Genomic DNA, 21,201 nt, shown 5'->3' on the forward strand with positions numbered 1-21,201 from the left:
GAGGAATGTCAGACAGATAAGGTGGAAGGGTTATATAGTACAGCTGTTCTCAACCTTGGGGTCGGGACCCCAATTGGGGTCGCGAGATGATTTTTGGGGGTCGCCAAATCATTTTGGAAGTCAGCTCTGTCTCCACTGTGTTAAAGTGTTCATGTGTTAATGTGTTTTAGTCTTTTTGGTCATTTAATGTCTTCTTTGGGTCATTTTGTGTGTTATTTTGTGTGTTATTTTGTCATTTTGTATCTTTATTGTGTCTTTTTTTGATCATTTTGTGTCTTTTTTTGGTAATTTTGTGGTCAATTTGTGTCTTTTTTGGTAATTTTCTGTCTTTTTTTGTCATTTTGTGTCTTTTTGGTAATTTTGTTTCTTTTTTTGGGTAATTTTGCGTCTTTTTGGTCAATTTGTGTCTTTTTTAGTCATTTTGTGTCTTTTTTGGTAATTTTGTGGTCAATTTGTGTCTTTTTTAGTCATTTTGATAATTTTGTGGTCAATTTGTGTCTTTTTTGGTCATTTTCTGTCTTTTTTTGTCATTTTGTGTCTTTTTGGTAATTTTGTTTCTTTTTTGGGTAATTTTGCGTCTTTTTGGTCATTTTGTGTCTTTTCTGGTCATTTTGTGTCTATTTTGGTCATTTTGTTTCCTTTTTTTGGTCATTTTGTTGGGGGTTGCGGCTCAAAAAGGTTGAGAACTACTGATATAGTAGACTAAAGCAGATCCACAGGGCTTCATGCGCTCAAGCCCAGAGATCATAAGTAATGGTAAAATGAACAGTATACCTGAATCTATCTTGTTGAGGATGGTGCGAGCGCACTTTAGGAAACCCTCTTCGACATTCTCCCCTGTCAGAGCACTGGTCTCCAGGAACATCAGCTCTAAATAAGGAAAAGAAGCATGCATTCAAGGTGGAGAAGAAGAATTTGGCCTTAAGGTCCTCAGGAGCAAGCTTAAGTGTTGCCATAACCGAGCCGAGGCTTTAAATAATACAATGAACATTAAATATTGTCCACATACCATTACCAATGTAATACACATCACCACACAAGATCATCATTTAGGTGTAAATTTGACTACACTTCACATTTATTTGTGTCTGAAATTGATCTAAATTCACCAATTTTTTTAGATAATGCCTGATTTGAATATTTTAAAACAAGAAATTGCAGTTCAAAAACATTTATCTGAATGTAAATAATCAACTGGGGAAGTTTCATGGTGGTATTTACTCACTACTCACCCTTATTGTCCTTAAAAATGTATGGTATTTTCTCAAAACACATCTTTAAAGGCCGTTTTTTCAACAACAACAAAAAATTCTCTAATACTCTAAACCAGAAATCTCCACTTCAGCAGCACTTCCATACGGCAGCAGTCCACTTTTATTCCTATCTTTATTCATCATTCATAGCCTCTTTTATTGAACATTTTATTCGATAAAAACATTATGTTTCTAACATCTGTTTAGTGTATTCTCAAATATACTCATATATAATTTGACATTAAAAGATCGCCATCTCCAGCTACCTCCTCATGCAATCAGCATTTAAGATCTGAATGTAAACAGGGATGAAGGGATTTTTGTACCTGGTCGTCATGGCAACAGGGGCCAAAGGTCGGATGGTAGCAGCTTGTGCTCTGAACTATGGGGAGGGTTACTTTCTGAGCAGATTGCTTTGTTAATCACCTGCTTGTTGACATGAACCTACTATCTTACTGGCCAACTACACAATCTTCTTCTTTTTCTCTTTAATAACAAAGTTGCCCTGCTGCCATATAAGGAAAATGAGAATGTAAACAGCATGCTAAACATTTGAAAAGTAAGATATAGTCTGGAGGCTTAGGACCAGATTTGAGAAGAAAGGGGACACGTCGGACAAAAGCACCACATTTTTTCCACATGCTCTCTATCACTATAGGTTTCAATTTTTGGTAGGAGCCACTTCATCAAGACTGCAGATCGGAGATGGCAGCCATATAAAATCTATGAGAACCAGTATATCTTCTAAGCCACTTAGAAGGTCAATCTTAGTGTCAAAATATACATTTTCTGGGTCAAAGAATAATTTAAAGCTACTGAGAATACCACTAGATGATCAGATAGATATGTTCATTTTGGCCATGTATTTACATAATTATTAGATTCCAAACATTTTCAGCTCAGGATTCTCTGCTGCAGCACTTGAAGCGAGTTGCCTACCAGTCTGGGTGAAAATGAACATATCTATTTGATCAAATAATCATCTAGTGATATTCTCAACAGCTTTAAATGATTCCTTGACCCAGAAAATGTAGATTTTGACACCAAGATTGACCTTCTGAATGGCTTGGAAGATGTATTGGTTCTCATAGACTTTATATGGGTGCCATCTCGGATCGGCCATCTTGATGAAGTGGCTCCTACCAAAAATTGAAACCTATGGTGATAGAGAGAATGTGGAAAAAATGTGCTGCTTTTGTCCAGCATGTCCCCATTATTTAGCTAAGCCGCCTGACTAATAATGTTGATTTAACTTTAGTTACCGTTCTCCTGAGCAAAGCGCGACGCTTCCAGGAAGGTCACCTCTCTGTCTGCATCCAAGTCTTTCTTGTTGCCGCACAGGATAATAACAATGTTAGGGCTGGCCAGCGTCCTTGCATCTGTCAGCCAGTTGGTGAGGGCGTTGTATGTCTCCCGACTGCAAGTCAGAACAGGACAGATGGACACATCGTGTTGCATAATGGATAATTTATTGCCGGGTGTGAAGGATCACCCTGTTACATGTTAATCTCTAATGATTTGCCCTGTCTGCATTACCTCCAGGGTCCAAGTGACAGGCAGATTTTGTTTGTGTGGTCCTTTGAAGTAGTCTTAACTTTTTGTGGTAAATAAAGCATTCCCATGTCAATTTATTAAATTAATCCATCAAACAAGGGATTATGGATTTTAACGTTCACTTTTCTTTCTCAAAGAGTCACCTTGCCTTTTTTATAAAACACCTAGAACACCTTTAGAGATGAAATCGAAAATGTAAGTAATGTCCTTTTGTCAGCCTGTGAGTAGGTTCTGGTATTCATATTTCATTGTGTGGGTCCCAGAGCACAAGTCATTAAATTGCACAGTTTTGGGGGATGGTATAGAATCACTATCGTTTTTTTTTTTTAAATCTCACAGACTGAAAACAACAGTATAGGTGCTCATGAAAATAAAGTTAACGTTCACTTTTGTGTTTCTCCCTCAGCTCACTGGATAACATTCATTATTAAATAGAGCAGTCTGCTGGATAGTAAAAAGTTCATGGAAACTTCTTTGGACTGAAGCCACAGATCACCATGGCGACAGGACCCTGGTGTCCATGGTAACGTGAGGCCAGTGAGGTGAGCAGCAGGGCGTGGGTCACCAGAGCAGCTGCTTCACAAACAGTCAAAGGATGACATCACTCCTCATCCACACCAAGGTTATAAGAGTTTTGGATTTTTCATTAGTTTTAGTTTTAATTTTCTTTGTGAATTTTTGTTTTCAAATTCAGTTAGTTTTAGTTAGGTTTTAAGGTGAGTTTGCTGGTTTTAGTTTAGTTTTTATTTTTTGAAAATGCTTAGTTTTTATTAGTTTTAGTGTTAGTTTTAGTTTTTTTGTAATGGGTGCCTTCATTTCCTTTGGTTTATCATCTCAGCCTCAATAAGGTTATTAACTCTTACAGTTCGGGGTGTTTTGTATTTGGGTTGAAGTGTAGACATCCCAGTCTCAGTAAACATATTTACCATGTGTTCCGGCATGTTGAAATAGAAACACTGAATTATATACAGTACAGGCCAAAAGTTTGGACACACCCATCTCATTCAATGCGTTTTTCTTTATTTTCATGACTATTTACATTGTAGATTCTCAATGAAGGCATCAAAACTATGAATGAACACATATGGAATTATGTACTTAACAAAAAAAGTGTGAAATAACTGAAAACATGTCTTGTATTTTAGATTCCTCAAAGTAACCACCCTTTGCTTACTAGAATATAAGACATGTTTTCAGTTATTTCACACTTTTTTGTTAAGTACATAATTCCACATGTGTTCATTAATAGTTTTGATGAATTTACAATGTCAATAGTCATGAAAATAAAGGAAAAACATTGAATGAGAAGGTGTGTCCAAACTTTTGGCCTGTACTGTATGAAAAAAGTTGACAAAGACGAAAACTAAGGACATTTTCGTTAGTTTTGTTACCACAGAATACAGTTTCAGATAGTTATCTTTTTTTTTTTAAACTGTAGTTTTTATTTTTATTTCAGTTAACGAAAATGTTTTTTCAATTTTAGTTTTCGTTATTTTGTTAGTTTTCGTTAACTATAATAACCTTGATCCACACGCAGCCGCAATCTGATCCACACGCTCTCTCTTTCTCTTCCAGCTGTCCATCTTCCTGCTAACCTTTTCACCTGTGAGAGGTGATAAATGTCTCCATCTTCCTCTCACTCTCTTGTTTTCCATATCCTCCGCACCATGCTCCCTCCCCCCTGCAGTTTTCTCCCTGTTTTCCCCCTCAGGTGACACTTTGTGTGATGGACATTAGCTTCTCCTGCCTGCTGCTGCCTGCCAGAAGAAGCCTCTATATTACAGCTGCTGTCACTCTGCACTCAGCCCATACATTCTCCCAAACACAAACTGCATTACATTCCTGTCTCTCTGCATTACTGCACTCATTCCATCTTGATTTCACAACCCCTGTATCACCACACAAAGCTTATGAAATACAGGCCTGTGAGTAGGTTCTGGGATTCATATTTCATTGTGTGGGTCCCAGAGCGCAAGTCATTAAATTGCACAGTTTTGGGGGATGGTATAGAATCACTATAGGGTTTTTTTTTTAAATCTCACAGACTGAAAACAACAGTATAGGTGCTCATGAAAATAAAGTGAGTACAGTAAAACACTATTTGTGATGAAGCTTCATAGTCCAGCTAGATCCAATTTCAACGGTTCTAAAAATAATTAATATGAATGTCTAAGTTGTTGTGTTTCCTGTTTTTCTTTTAATGATTATTTCATAATTTAATGAGGAAAAATGACTAAGTCTGGGAGACAGTTCCTGCACTGGAAGGAAATTGTAAGTAATGTCCTTTTGTCAGGGTTCCTACACCTTTTCCAAAGTAAAATTCAAGCATATTTATATACAGTTTAGTGATTATTTCACTTAATAACACTGTGTTATAAACAACCAAATTTATGTCTTCTGACAGCAAGTTTCATAATGTGCCACCTGTAAGTAGACTTCACATTCTATAAAACATAAATACCAAGCAGTTTCAAACACACTTCAAGCTCCTTGAAAACCTCATATTAAAAGTGTTTTCAAGGATTTCAAGGACCCATTGGAACCTTGGTGTGTCTATATCCCACTACATGGCGAACATAACTTGTTGTGATACCCAAATTTGTAGTATAATTAATAAGTAGGTAGAAGGATAATTGTTTACCTGGTAATATCATAGACGAGGAGCGCTCCAGCTGCTCCTCTGTAGTAGCTGCGTGTGACAGAACTGTGGAGAGAAAGCAGAAATCTTGGTTAAAATAATGTATTCACAATATCCACTGGTGTAACCTGGCTGGGGAAGATCCCCTATTTTAAACTACCATCACCAGTCAGGTACTTAATCCAGGCGGCAACCTCCATGTCTGAGCATGGAGGCCAACCAGGAAGTGCCTTAAGCCTGCAATCCACCAAAAATTCCAGCAGGGGGCGCTAAGTTTGGCTGCAAAAAAAATCTGCCCATTCATTTCAGTACAAAATTTGAAAACTTCTGACTTGATTTATTACCTCAGAAAAATTTTTCAGGACAACACTATGGTCTCAATCACTAGTAAAAAAAATCATCTTCAAGACAATTTGATGTCAATAGTTCTAATAATGGCCCCATTTAGAAGAAAATAGAAGATAAAGAATCATATGATTTGGGGGCGGGGCTACCTTTGATTGACAGGTCACTGACAAGGTGAGCCGTCATCAGGAGAGAAGCAGAGCAATGCGTATCCACGGCAACGTGTCAATAAAGTTATATATAACGTTATATAGATAGAAAAGAGGACGTTTACCGATTTGGTCTCATCACTTTGACCCTTTCACTGTATTTTCACTTAACGACAGTTTATTTGAACGTTTTGTTCAGTATAAATGTCTTGTTCAGTGTTTGGTTGGACTAACAGACACTCCAAGGAGTCGCTGCTCAGTTTTCTGAGGTCAGAAAGATACATTTTGTTTTTGTTTTGTTGCTAGCCAAAACTAACATCCCAGTTAATGCTCCAGTTAATGCTAACATGAATTAGCAGCAGCTTCTCTCAGTCAGGTTGAGGTGTAGAGAGGCTGTAGTCAGTGATCAGATCCCTCTCCTCCTCCACAGTCCAAATATGGTCTGCTCCGCGTATCGGAAACAAGATGGCGACGAGTATAACGATGAACTCGAGGCTTCCAACGGGCCACAAACAAATGGGTGACGTCACGGAGACTACGTCCATTATTTATATACAGTCTATGACTTAATCACGCAGAGGCTGAAGCAACTCCACATGCAACTGTGGGTAGGTGTTTGAAGCTTGGTGTTTCTCAAAGACAGCTTTTTTGTTCAGGAAATCATGTTTTCCTGTATTTTTGTGTTGTTGTATTTTTAAAATGGAAATATTGTAGGCCCTTACCGGAATCGCTCCTGCCCAGCAGTGTCCCAGATCTGCAGTTTAACCGTCTTTCCGCCAACGTTGACCACTCTGGAGCCAAACTCCACGCCGATGGTGTGGTTGGAGTCCTGTTTAACTGCAACAGGAAGGCAGAGATGAGAGAGTAGGTGAGGAACAGCAGAACCACCAACATCAGCACAGTTGTTGTAGTATTACCATTACGGATTTTTTCCTGGTAAAATGATGTGCTGTTTAAAGAGAATCCATAGTGAAGACAACACTTTCAACTCTGCTCCCAGATCACACCTCTAATCTATAATATGTTGCTGTGTTGTGCTTGTTTAAAAGCCCTCAGCTGTCATCTTCAAAAGGCTCACATCCACATTAGAGACTAGAGGAGTCTAGAGGAGATTAACACAGTCAACTTGCCCTCCCTGTGAATGAAACACGTTTTAATCATGACACAAGCTCAGCACTTACTAAGAGCTTACTTATCAACATCTCTACAGTTCAGAAGTTCACTGGATAGGTAAATGTTTTGTCATAAAAAAAAACCTGAATGTTCAATTGAATGCAATCTAACAACTCTGCAATAAATCCTGACCTGTGAAGCTTATGATGTTTAGTCTTGCTCAGTGTCAATTGATTAACCCTTTATCAGGCAAAGAAATATATTTGGTAACTTCAGGTAATATTTTGAGAAAAAAGTTGCAAATTTACTAGATTAAAGTGGCAAATCTACAAGACAAAAAGTTGCAGATTTTACGAGAAAAAAGTGGAAAAAAACTACTTTTTTCTCCCAGATGCACCATTTTTTTTTTTGAAGATTTAAGAGACATTAAAGTTGCAAATCTGCACGAAAAAAGTCGCAGATTTACGAGAAAAAAGTGGGAAAAAGGCTACTTTTTTCTCGCAGATTTATCACTTTAAATCTCATAAATCTGCGCATTTTTTTCTCGTAGAACGTTTTTCTCAAAATATTATTTTCATATGTTTTTTTTTACACATTCTGGCTGTATGTAATATCCTCCAATATTCTCTAGGGTTGAAATTTGGAATTTGCAAGTATTTCAATGAGTGTCCTATTAAGGGTTTAAGTGGTGAATCTGGGAGAAAAAGCAGCTTTTTTCCCACTTTTTTCTCATAAACCTGCTTCTTTTTTCGGGCAGATTTGCCACTTTAAATCTCTTAAATACGCAACTTTTTTTCTTGTAGATTTGCCACTTTAATCTAGTAAATTTGCAACTTTTTTCTCAAAATATTACCTGAAGTTACCAAATATAGTTCTTTGCCTGATAAAGGGTTAAACATGAAAATAATGGGCAGATTAATCCATAATGAAAAATAATATTTATGATATTTAAACAGGAAAATGTATGGATGTACTTTCTTTGTAGGTCTCTAAGCCAATGAATGGGCTGCCATGTGTTATATTCAGCTGGCTCAATAATTAGCTACAGTGAATGTTAGGAATCTGGACAGACGCATAATTCTTCCTGTCATTTTGGTTTGATTGCACATGGAAGTAAATAAATAACTTTCTCAGGAGGAACTAGTTGAAAAATGTAGGAGAGTCTAACCTCAAAGCAGAATGAGAAGGATTACTAGGTGTGTGTGTGTGTGTGTGTGTGTGTGTGTGTGTGTGTGTGTGGCAAAAAAACAACATTAAATCAACAACACAAATCTTGAACATGCTCATTTCTGTGTCTGTGTAATATCCCAATTTTATTTTCACTCCTATACAAAACTGATATGAATAAAAGGCCTTAATGAGTCAAAACTTACACTTGTTCTCAATGAACTGATGGAGGAGGCAGGATTTCCCCGTCCCAGCGCTGCCAATCACCAGGAACTTAAACAGGAAGTCTGCAAGCAGAGGAGGGGAGGTAAAGATCAATGCAACACTAAAGTCAGGGGAGAATCTCAGCCTGCTGCTCTTTGCGCTTCCATCCTCACAGACAATCCTGAGATTTGCTCTTAATCCCATTGAGCCTCTATTCGCACAGTATCCAACAACCCCAAATTAGCCGACTAATCACAAAGCCTCACATGTAATCAGTATAACCTGCTACTTATGATTCTGACTGAATATGCTTGTTTGCCTGCCTGAGGTGGAAAATGACCATGTTTGTCACCAGTCCTAACACATGTCATTAAAGCAAGACCACAGCTTTAGAGTTGTTGAACATGGCTTATGTGAACTGACTTACACAGGGATTGAATGACCAAAGCCAGCTGGCTGTACAGATGTCATAGTGGAGAGAGGATCCTTGCTTTGGAGAGTCACAAGGTTATTATAGTTAACGAAAACTAACGAAATAACGAAAACTAGAATTGAAAAAACATTTTCGTTAACTGAAAAAAAAATAAAAACTAGAGTTTTTAAAAAAACGATAACTAACTGAAACTGTATTGCGTGGTTACAAAACTAACTAAAACTAACTAAAATGATAGTGAAAATGTCCTTAGTTTTCGTTTTTGTCAACTTTTTTCATTCATAATTCAGTGTTTCTATTTGAACATGCAACACATGGTGAATATGTTTACTGAGACTGGGATGTTTACACTCCAACCAAAATTCAAAACAGTTAACAACCTTATTGGGGCTGAGATGGATAAACCAAAGGAAATAAAGGCAAAATTTATTATGACCACTTTGAATCTCGCACCCAACACATAGCCCATTACAAAAAAAACTAAAACTAACACTAAAACTAATAAAAACTAAACTAAAACTAAGCATTTTCAAAAAATAAAAACTAAACTAAAACTAGAAAACTCACTCTAAAAACTAACTAAAACTAACTGAATTTGAAAACAAAAATTCACAACGAAATTAAAACTAAAACTAATGAAAAATCCAAAACTATTATAACCTTGGAGAGTACAACCCAGCCCACGCATATGTCCCACAGCCCAAACGACTCGGCCCCTGACATGCAAGGCCATCCACAACACAGAACGCCTTTGTGTGCTCCACCAAAGATAGTGCACGGGGCATTTACATACGGAGGCTGCGCTTCAGCTCCAACTAGATATGAAACAATGTGTCGAGTGAGGAAATTGCATGTTTAGCGTGTGTTTAGGTGTGAGGATCCTAACTGAGTCTGTGTGTGTGGGTACAGCGTAGAAAGGAAGTCAAAGTATAACAGGAAACCTGAGAGTGATGCTGTGTTCCTCTGAGCAAATAATGATTTCAAACTACACCTTTCCTCCGGAGAGCCTGCCTCACTTTGAATTTGTAGACTGTGTGCAATTTTGGTTTAAGCTTAAGCGCTGGCTCTGCAGACTGAAGTGCTGGCCTGGCAAATGATTAGTGACTCCTGTTGAGATTAGCAGCCAGGTGAACATCCCGTGAGTCATCTCCACCCAAGGTCAACAGAAACAGTAGTTTTGAAGAAAGAAAAACAGAGGAGCAGAAAAAAAACAACTGTTCTTTAGATCCTGTGTGGTATTTAAACATATTATTCTTGTGCTCTTAGAGCCGCCTTCATGCCTTCATTGGCCGACACACAGCACCAACAGCTCCGTTTATGGTCCACCTTTGTTTGTTGAAGCGGGTGTTTTCTCAAGCAACACAAGCTAGAGGTCAAATTCACAGTAACAGAGCTTCTAAAGCAGAGCGAAGCAGCCTACAAGCACTTACTTACAGCTTCCTTCTGCAACAACAGTGTTAACAGCGTTACAACCACACGTTGTCAACAGTCGTGACAGGAGAAGTGACAGAATCAAAAGGCTAACAGCTCCATTTTAAAAGCTTGCCTCAGCTTTTCAGTGTCTTCCAAGACATCCCATATCCCCATGCGAGATCTGCATACAACAATCAAGCTGTCAATATGTCAAAGCAATTGGGAGAGAGGAATGCAGCACTGCCCTCTTAACAGCAGCCTTTCCGGCTTTTGTATTCTTTACACATCAATATTAAATAACCCCCGAGGGAACAGACTTACACAGTTATCTGCATTCACTTACACTGTGACAACACTTAACATGCACGTTCAGATCTACCAACGGTTATCTCTGATGATGTGTTCACTGATCTCATGGCAAAGTGCACAGGGGATTTGTACTTGAAGTTACATGAGATGTTTGCCTTATTGCACAAGACTTAAGGACAAATTGGAAACTGGAGAGATTAGATTACATTTTACATGTTAAAAAATGTTTCATGTTTTTTTTTCTCCAAATACAGGATTCCAAATAGAGGACATTTTCCAGAATAAGCCATGAATCAAACACTGTAAAACCCAATTTGTTGTTTCAACTTAAATATTTGAGTGTCCATGCTGCAAAATAATTTTATGTCAAGACAACAAAGACAATCGAGTTAACTCAAATTAATCCTGCTATTTGACTCAATATTTTAAGTTATAATGACTTTTGCACAAATCTTTGTTGTATTGAAAAGGAAAAATTAGTTATGATAACAAACAAGCAACATTTGGTTTTACAGTGAAGAGATAATTGCTACATTAATCAATAATTAAAACGAATGCTTCGTAGTTGCACCTCCAGCATCTAATCACATATTGCCTACATGTAACTGCAATATGGACTTTAAAAACAGGTTACCTCACTTCATAAACAATTAAGAATATGTCTAAGAACACCAACACAGCCTCTGATATATTCTGCTTTATAAAAATAGTATCCATATATTTTAGAATTACTATATAAACCACATTCTATAACTATACAAGATAAACTATAACAGAGTGCCTTACAAACGAAAGTCCAAAGTCCAAATAAATACATTTCAAAAATGAATTCCCTGTGGGTGTATTTAACCTGTCCATGTACTTATGGTATTCTTATTGCCTTTTGCCAGCTCCACTACTGGCCCTCCACAAGAGGAGACTGAGACAGAAATCAATAAAAGGCTATTAAGCTGCCATTAGCACGGGCACTTCTACCTAAACGCTGCCCACTGGGATAAAGTTCCATAAGAGGAATGAAGGAGAGAGGGTACAAGCAGAAACAGACGGAGAGAGAGTGTGTATGAGTGTGTGCAAGAGGAGCAGATGATGGTGTGGCATTTCAAAATAACACTGTCTTCAGTGTCAGGCCTTTTGTACGACTGATACTATCAGGCAGTCATGTTGAATGATTGTATGCAGAAAAGTCAGTAGTACAGGTGATCTGTCAAAATGTCAATGCTCAACGACAGGTGCAGCCATGTCTCCTGTCTGCATTGACTTGTACTGTAGATAATAAAGATGTGAGTGTTGGATTCAGGATGTGCAGCTCTACAGGTAACAGAGGATTGATCTAACTTCCTCATACAGGCCTTGTAGCTGAGAGCTGCCTCCTCTTAGATAAAAATACACAGCACCCAAGACTGAATGCAACATTGTTGCAGCTTGCAAGGTCACCCAATCTGCTTGAATTTAAACAAGATCAGGTTAAACCCAGCGTCTGCAAACGTATTCTTCATGTATCGACATGCAGGAAGCTTGGTGTGTGAAGTTTGTCCAACTTTTACCTGAGAATGTGTCATCTGCCATCTGTTTGACCGTTTAAGGAAGCAATGCGGCCATTGTAGGGCAGAGGTGTCAATTAGTGAATAAACCCACAACACTTGAAGTACACGTTTCTATGAATGAAATGTTAGCAGCAATGTTAACTATCACTATCAAAACAAACAGACACGGTGAGGTGGCAGCCTGCAGCTAGCCTAAGCTAACCATGTAGCTAACTAGCTAGGTTGCTAAGAGCCAGTGTGTGAGTGTAACGTTAGCTAAGACTGAAATTACAGCCTGCCGCCCCGCACAAACATACCGTATGTCTCAGACATGTTGACCCTCGCTGTGTGAAGGACTCAATCGGATCTTTTTTTTACGGTCTTCTCGGTATTATGACAGCTGTTTTCTCGCTGGGTTTCACACCTTTTCAGGCTGTTTATCTAAGATGCTGGAGGTTTCCTTGAATCCTTCCGAGCTTCTTTTGCTCCGACCACAACCAAACACGGCAGCTGCGTGCTACGTCATTCGTGCTACGTCATTCGTACTCGTGTTGCCTTCTCGTGTTGCTGGGAAAGTCTAGACTCCCATACTGAGACTATTATCCGTCTGTTCTGGAAATGTAAATATAGCCGTAAACTGTGGCAAGATATTTGCAGATTTTTTTTTTAGATAATATTACCAGTGACTTCAAGCTCCTCTTGCAAGATGTGCTTTTTGGCTTTAAAATGAGTAACATTTTAATTGAAAAAGAATATTATTTAATTCATCTAATTATAATCCTTGCAAAGTATTACATCCATAAATGTAAATTTGCCAAAGTGAAACCTTTATTTTGTGTTTTTATGAAAGAACTGGAGATTTACTTCAAATCAATTTCTAATGCTAAAAACAAGAAAGCTATAAAAACTGTGCGATTATGCTCCACTTCAGTATTTTTGATTCAATTTAATTTTTCTTCGCTTGTGACCCCTGGCAATCTTTATTTAAATATAATATAATATATAAATATAATTCTCTTTTATTATTATTTCACTACTTTTGTTATTTTCATTGTCTAATAATGTATTTATTTCTATTTCTGTATTATTTAGCTGTTTCTTAAATTGTATTAATGTAATGTTTACACTCCTGTTACTGTACTACTGCTGTATATGTTTAAATTAAAAAAATAAAAATTTAAAAAAAGTGTTGCTGGGAAAGTGGGGATTTAGAAAGGGCAAATACGACCAACCCGACAAAGTGGTCAGAAATAAATTGAGATTTTTTTTGGTATATATAAAAGTTAGCTTAAAAAGTTGGCTTGATCTGTATGCCTCATATTTTCATCAAGTACATTTAACATTTTATTTATTTTATTCTATTTTTAATTTATTTTATCTTATTGTATTTTACTGTTCTATTGTTTTCTACATCTCTTCGTATTGTGTTATCTATTTATTGTTGAAACCTTGTGTTTGCTAAAATTGTGCTATATAAATAAAGTGGATTGGATTGGATAGGATGTGTGGGAAATAATGTTAACGCCCCTTTAGATTAAATAGAAAATTAGATAAAATTGTTTCTCATTTAATTCACACTTTTTTTCTTCACTGTCTCAAGGTGTTCCAGTTCATTTTAGAGATAAATAAATAAATAAAAAGACAATACCTTTGCACTACTGTTTCAGCTTTGTTTTGTCGTTAATTAATTTGAATTCGTATTTTCCTATGCTGATAAGAAACTGCTCACTGAGAGAACTTGAAGGCAACATTGGTTGGTATGGCCACGCTCACCACTTTGCCCTAATTTCTCAATGTCAGTCAAAGCAGTCTTTATTAAGGCTTTTTTCCAAAATATTTTGATTCGATAATTTCAATTGAAGCCTTGTATAAAATTAAGCATTCTTAATACTGTATTTCTATAGTTATATATGTCTGCAGGTGCTAAATCAAGCCACAAGGTGGCAGGCAAGGACAAAGGAACTTGAGACCTGATTTTTCCAAAAGATTAGTCCAGCCTGGTTACATACTGAAGCCTCAACATAACATGACGTAATAAAATAGGAACTTTTTGGTTCATTTTATTGTTTAAATATTAGTGAATTTAGTATTTATTTTTTCATCATTTCATTTCTCTTCTTTCTTTCTCAAATTGTATCATGTTAGATGGTTGTACAATAGACGTCTGCCATCTAAACTGATTCACAATGACCATTCTGATTGTATTAAAGCACATATCTAGGTAAAAAGAAATAAAAAAATCATACAGCACACAAACATGTTGTGTCAAAATCTGTGGTAAAGGGAGTTATGCATAAATGTGGTGTCTCTGGCAAGCAGATGATTACTTTCCCCGGGAAATAATTGCTCAAAGCAACGTCTTTTGAGGTTTTAGAGGAATGAGGAATGTCTGATTTCTTGTTCTTTGCTTATTCATTCATCACCTTTCCATACCTGCATACATATACACACACACACACACACACTCAGAGCCCAGGGCGTGGAGTGCAGGGCCGCCCAAGGGCAACAGGTGATAAATTACAGAGCCTTCCACTCTGCTACTATCTCTCCCAGTTCCTCCCTGCCTTTGTTCTGCTTTGGCAGATCCCCTCATCCTCCCCAGCCTTGTTAAAAGCTCTTTTCACTAAGATTAAAGACAGAAGGAAACACAAGGCTCAGCGTCGTGTGGGGGCACGGATGTTTTCCTAAGGTGGGCTGCAAGAAAGACTGGCCTCAAAGGTGAAAGAAAAAAGGGAGGTTTTTGCTTCCGTTGGGTGCTCTGCTTACCTTTGTGGGTGTCTCAGTGTTCTTTGTGTCTCTCTTGTCCTTTTTCTTGTCCTCTTGTCCATTGCAGGTGTCATCATCAGAGCAGATATTTGTTTGGACTGCAGGGCAAACAAGGTGTCCATGTGTGGGTTGTTTGGAGGATTTTAACCTTGGACTTTTCTGTCAATAGCAGTTGAGAATAACAACAGCATGATGGATTCACATGCTTTTAGAAAGACATGTTAAGCAGAACATATACACTACTGGTCAAAAGTTTTAGAACACACCAACTTTTCCAGAATTTAATCGAAAATGATGCAGTTTAATGTCTCAGTGTACTCTGAAATTAATGCACATTTGCAACATTTAAAATTCTTGATTGAGCATAATAGTGTTTTGAAAGTAAAAAAAAGATTCAAAATCACATTTTATGTTGGACCAAAAGACTAAAAAAAGACACAAAATGACCAAAAAAGACACAAAATGACTAAAAAAAGACACAAAATTACCAAAAAAAGAAACAAAATGACTTACAAAGACATGAAAATAATTTAAAAACGGACAAAATAGCCCAAGACTCCATTTCCCATTTCTTGTTCCCTGAAACTGTAACTATGTATATAAAGGGCTTTCTTATAACAACCAGACAGTTTCAATCCAAGATCAAAACAAATGTGTTCATAAAGAGCACACTGGGGAAGCCCCACATCAACATCTACAATGTTTACAACAAACAATGAGTCATTTTCCAGAGAATAATTTGATTGAATCACTTCTTACGACAGGTGGGCTCTGCAGTTGGCTGCATATATATTATGAGTCATAGGCCATACAGTAAAACAGACAACATGCTGTTTTATACACAGACACAAAGGCATTGTAAGGGCTATTAAGACGCACTGTGGTGTAAACATAGCCAGAAGGTGTGAACTCATGAATGAGTTTGGAACAAGTATTAGACTTAAACTGGCAGACTTCACCTATAGACTTTTAGTTTAGCTTGTTTGCACAATATTGAAGATACAAAGTAGATACAACAGAACAGACAGTAATTACTCTGCAGGAGAGGAACGAAGCATAAAAGGCTTATTCAGAATCTTATAGTCTATTAGACCAGTAGTTCTCAACCTTTTTGAGTCGTGACCCCTAATTTAACATGCATGTTGTCCGTGACCCCCACTCACTGAACACAATCTCACACGCACAGTTCAGATCACCCAAAAAAGACACAAAATGACCAAAAAAAGGAAACAAAATGACCAAAAAAGACACAAATTGACCACAAAATGATCAAAAAAAGACACAAAATGACCTAAAAAGACACAAAATGATAAAAAAAGAAACAAAATGACCAAAAAAAAGACACAAAATGACCAAAAAAAGAAACAAAATGACCAAAAAAGACACAAATTGACTACAAAATGATCAAAAAAAGACACAAAATGACCAAAAAAGACACAAAATGACCAAAAAAAGAAACAATATGATCAAAAAAAGACACAAAATGACCTAAAAGACACAAAATGACCAAAAAAAAGACACAAAATGACCAAAAAAAGACACAAAATGACAAAAAAAAAGACACAAAATGACCTAAAAGACACAAAATGACCAAAAAAAAGACACAAAATGACCAAAAAAAGACACAAAATGACAAAAAAAACCATTAAGTGACCAAAACAACTAAAACACATTAACACACGCTGACTTCCAAAATGATTTGGCGACCCCCAGAAATCATCTTGCGACCTCAATTGGTGTCCCGACCCCAAGGTTGAGAATAGCTGTGTTAGACCATAATAAAGAATTAATTTAGAGGAATGCTGAATCAGAGAAAAAACTAATATGTTTTATGTTTGTACCTATTGAATTTTTCATAAACAATAATTCATTTGTGTGTGTTACTTAGAGCATTTCCGCCCCATTTATGAATATTTTGGTTTCGTCCTTGGACTGGGATGGTTTGTTGCAAAAGATCATACAGTTAAATGTGTTTACTTTAAGCAAAAATGTCCTTATTAACACACTCTATTAGTGTTTTGAGGTAATCGTGTGGGGCTAGAACAATCATCTGCAAATAATCACAGAAGAACATGTTTACACATCATAGCCAAGTCATGACTCAAGAGCAGAACTGAGCCGCTCTGACTGCAGTAAACTACAGGCTGCAGCAGTCTGGAGTTTGAAACATCACAAATCTAAAACGGTCAGAAACTGAATGAGGCTCTCAGACAGACGGTGTGTGTGTTGGAGTGGAGAGTGAACAGTACAGCTCTGATTCAGACTGAGGGGGTGTATTTACATGCATACCTACTCTGCACAGTAGCACTTGTGCAACTGTTTGTTTGCACGACAGAGCATCCGCTTCAGTTTGCACTGCCTGCATGTGAGTCAAAACCCTTGTAGGTTGCCACACATTACAGCAGATACCCCATGCTATTTGAACTACTGTCAGTAAAGGGAATGGGGAGCTCACATTTACAAAAGAAGACTGCAGTCTTTGAAATTAGTGGGAAGAATAAGAGAGCATCTCTTAACCCTTTTATCAGGCAAAGAACTATATTTGGTAGTTAGAGTCAGGTAATATTTCGAGAAAAACGTTGCAAATTTACTAGATTAAAGTGGCAAACCGACAAGAAAAAAAATCGCAGATTTAAGAGATTTAAGTGGCAAATCTGCACGAAAAAAAGTTGCAGATTTACGAGAAAAAAGTGGGAAAAAAGCAACGTTTTCCTCCCAGATTCACCACTTTAAATCTCATAAATCTGCGCATTTTTTTTCCCGTAGATTTGCCACTTTAATCTCGTAAACTTTTTTCTCAAAATATTATTTTGGTATGGTTTTTTTTACACATTATGGCTGTATGTAATATCCTCCAATATTCTCTAGGGTTGAAATTTGGAATTTGCAAGTATTTCAATGAGTGCCCTATTAAGGGTTAAAGTGGTGAATCTGGGAGAAAAAAGTTGCTTTTTTCCCACCTTTTTCTTGTAAATCTGCGACTTTTTTCGCACAGATTTGCCACTTTAAATCTCTTTAATCTGAGACTTTTTTTCTTGTAGATTTGCCACTTTAATCTAGTAAATTTGCAACTTTTTTCTCGAAATACTACCTGAAGTTACCAAATATAGTTCTTTGCCTGATAAAGGGTTAAAGTAATACAGAGGGTTACACATGAAAGAGAAAGGTCTGGCAGATCAAGTTCCTTTTAGCTATTCATAGTTCACGTCCCTTTCATCTCTCCATTATCAAGACGATATAATGATGTCAACTATAAATAGAGTGCAGCCTACTGTACTGCACGTTATCTATGAAAATATGACCATAATAACCTGGCTATCTTATCATGCCCACATCACACTGAGTGTGCAGATTCATTGTGTTATTTATGTTCCATTCATGCACCCATTAACTTTACTCGCTTATCCTTAGAGAGGTGCAGGTGCCTAGAATGCCTTTATTGTTACTATACACATGTACAATGAGATTTAAGAGCTGAATCCAGAAAGCAGGGCGACAATAAATAAAATACATAAAATATATACAATATAAACATAAACATACACATAAATGTAAAGAAAGAAGAAAAAAAGATATAATGTAAAACATAGGCAAGAAAGGGAGGTAAGGTGCACAGTCTTCAATTCAATTTGCCATGATGCTATTTAGTGTTCATAAATATATTGCACATTGAAGGACAATTTATTGCACAAATTATTGCACATTGCTGAAGAAATATTGCACAGTAATAAAGTCCACATGGAATGTCAGTGCATATGAGAGTTCATGGTTGTTATTGCTTTTGGGAAGAAACTGTTCTTGAATCTGTTTGTTTTGGACCTGATGCACCTGTAGCGCCTCCCTGAGGGCAACAGGCCAAACAGGTCAGGTGGGGGGAGCTAATCCCAGTTCACATTTAATATCATTATCTACAGGTGCATCTCAATAAATTAGAATATGATGGAAAAGTAAATTTCCAGGAGTTCAAGTCAAATAGCCCCAACCAAGAATTGAGTGCATTTAGTTGGCCATACTTTTCAGAGGCCAACATTTCCATATTAAACATACTTTTTGAAACAGTTTTTTGTAATATTAATTTTCAACATTCAACATGGCCTGGAACATGTTGACAGGTCATCTCTCCACCACCTCCTCCAGTGTGTCCAACCTGGCTCCAACCACAGAACCAGCTCTTTAGACCAGAACCAGCTCTGTAGACCAGAACCAGCTCTTTAGACCAGTGTGGTCATCTCTGTGTGTGATGCTGCCTCCCCAGCAGACTGCAGCACAAAACAACACACTACCATGCATTTGTTTACTCTGCACCTTATGCATGGAATATGCTACAGAAAGAATGGAAATTAACTGAATTTGTTACTTTGAGCACTTTTAAATCCAAACTAAGAGTTATTGAGGCCAATTCCATAACATGCACTTGTTTCTCATGATGTGTTTAAGGTCTGTATGTTATGTAAATATGTAACTGTATTCTGTGTTTGCTGCCTCTTGGCCAGGGCTCCCTTGAAAAAGAGGTTCTTAATCTCAATGGGATATTCCCTGGTTAAATAAAGGTTAAATTAAAAAAAAATACCACAACAGACTGATAAAACATCTGCAGCATCTTACTACAGATGTCCAGAGATCTGAGCTTCAAGAAGTAAAAGAGGCGGCTCCGCCCCTTTTTGTAGAGAGCGTCTGTGTTTAGGGACCAGTCCAACTTATTATCCAGGTTAACACCTAGATACTTAGAACTTGGCACCACCTCCATGTCCACCCCACAGGTATTCACTGGCTGAAGGAGGGCTTTGCTTTCCTTAGTCTTTGAGGTGTTCAGTAGGAGATAGTTGTTGTGACTCCAGTCACTGAAGGCTTTTATCAGATCCCTATATTCAGATTCCTGTCTATTCCTGATACACGCCACATTAGCAGTGTCGTCGGAGTACTTCTGGATGTGGCAGGACTCAGAGTTGTCTTTGAAGTCCGTTGTGTACAGTGTGAACAGGAGTGGAGCCAGAACAGTGCCTTGTGGAGCCCCTGTGCTGCTCATTAACCCATTGAAGCCTGACAAGCGCATACGTCGTTGTGTAGTATTTGTATAAGCTCTCAAATACTTTTTGAATTTAATTTCTATCTGCTACAGAGGCTGAAAAATCTATTATTTAGTAGAAGCGTTGACACTTCTGTTGAATTTCCATATTTTAAAATCGCCCAGAGGTTTTACAGGCGTTTTAGGCCTCAATGGGTTACTGTCCCAGAAACACAGAGGCCATAGGCTCAATAACCATTATGTTATTCATATAGCTGCAGAAAATCTTTGAGATTATTACATAAACTTCTTTATATGTTTCTCTACTGATTAAACATGTCTGTGTTCTGACTGTTATCGAAAGAGTAAAGATGTAGGAAAAGACAGCACTTTGCTGAGGAGTTTATTCTTGGTTTAGTCTGGAAGTCTAGTTCACAGAAGGCAACCATTTCCCCCTTGTAATAAGTCATTTTGACGTGAAGGTTACAAGGTAAAAGGCGACTTCCTTTAAGGCCACAGCAGGCGGGTCGTGTAGAGAGATGATCTAAAATAGAACGAAGGCATCACAAGCCACCCGGAGGCCCTCAGACCTATTGGTTTTCACTTGGCAGACAAGGGCAGTCACTAAGTACAAGAGGATTTGCTGTGTGATCAGTGTAACTCAGCATTTGCCAGTTATACACTAGGAAACATTAATTCCCAGCTTTCACATTTAATACTGAACACAGCTACAGACTCAACTGATCCTCTCATTGTTAGTTCTCTCTGTAGGTGGCCATGAAGAGGTACTGAAGTGAGACCAAGCTGCAAAGGAACAGAAGAATGTCAATGAGTTCAAGGGTCCGAGCAAACCCAAAACAGCAACGACCCCGGCATCTCATAACAACCACGGCTCTAAAAGCCCAGGTGATGCTAACGGGTTAAAATGTAATGGAGCATAGCCGGCAAACTAGATGAGACAGGCCAGTTATAACTGCATCAGTCATACTCTGCTTGCTGCAACATATATTCAACACACCCTTTGCAATAATGTGTGGTATAATGATTCATACTTGAAACATGTTTAAATGATTTAATTATGAAAAATGATTATCTGTCTGAATGAACCTGCATTCACCCTCTGTCTTAATAAACACTCAAGTTTTAGAAAAAGCCCAGTCTGCTCTGATTGGTAACTGAGTCTTACACAACTGTGCTCCTAGTGTTTCTGCACCATCATTGCAGCCGGGGAATGACTGTAACGGCACTGCAGCTGCACTCTACCAATATATACAGGTATATAAGTGAAATCACAAGCTTACAGATGTTATGACGGTGCATTTAAAGCAG

The 21,201-nt window shown here is 37.6% G+C and overlaps 1 protein-coding gene across 1 annotated transcript in view; it reads right to left on the reverse strand.

Annotated features, from left to right (window-relative positions):
* The window catches only part of rab4b (RAB4B, member RAS oncogene family), a 17,170-nt gene extending 4,583 nt beyond the window's left edge, over window positions 1-12,587 (reverse strand). The window contains exons 1-6 of the mRNA XM_059331650.1: window positions 12,419-12,587; window positions 8,426-8,506; window positions 6,662-6,776; window positions 5,449-5,511; window positions 2,516-2,670; window positions 775-870 (exon numbers count right to left, since the gene is read on the reverse strand). Coding sequence (XP_059187633.1) covers window positions 775-870; window positions 2,516-2,670; window positions 5,449-5,511; window positions 6,662-6,776; window positions 8,426-8,506; window positions 12,419-12,434 — 526 coding nt within the window. The 5' untranslated portion in view covers window positions 12,435-12,587. The remainder of the gene's footprint in view (window positions 1-774; window positions 871-2,515; window positions 2,671-5,448; window positions 5,512-6,661; window positions 6,777-8,425; window positions 8,507-12,418) is intronic.
* Window positions 12,588-21,201: the final 8,614 nt, after the last annotated feature.

The sequence above is a fragment of the Centropristis striata genome, chromosome 4, assembly GCF_030273125.1.
Source record: "Centropristis striata isolate RG_2023a ecotype Rhode Island chromosome 4, C.striata_1.0, whole genome shotgun sequence".
In the NCBI taxonomy this organism is placed as follows: Eukaryota; Metazoa; Chordata; class Actinopteri; order Perciformes; family Serranidae; genus Centropristis; species Centropristis striata.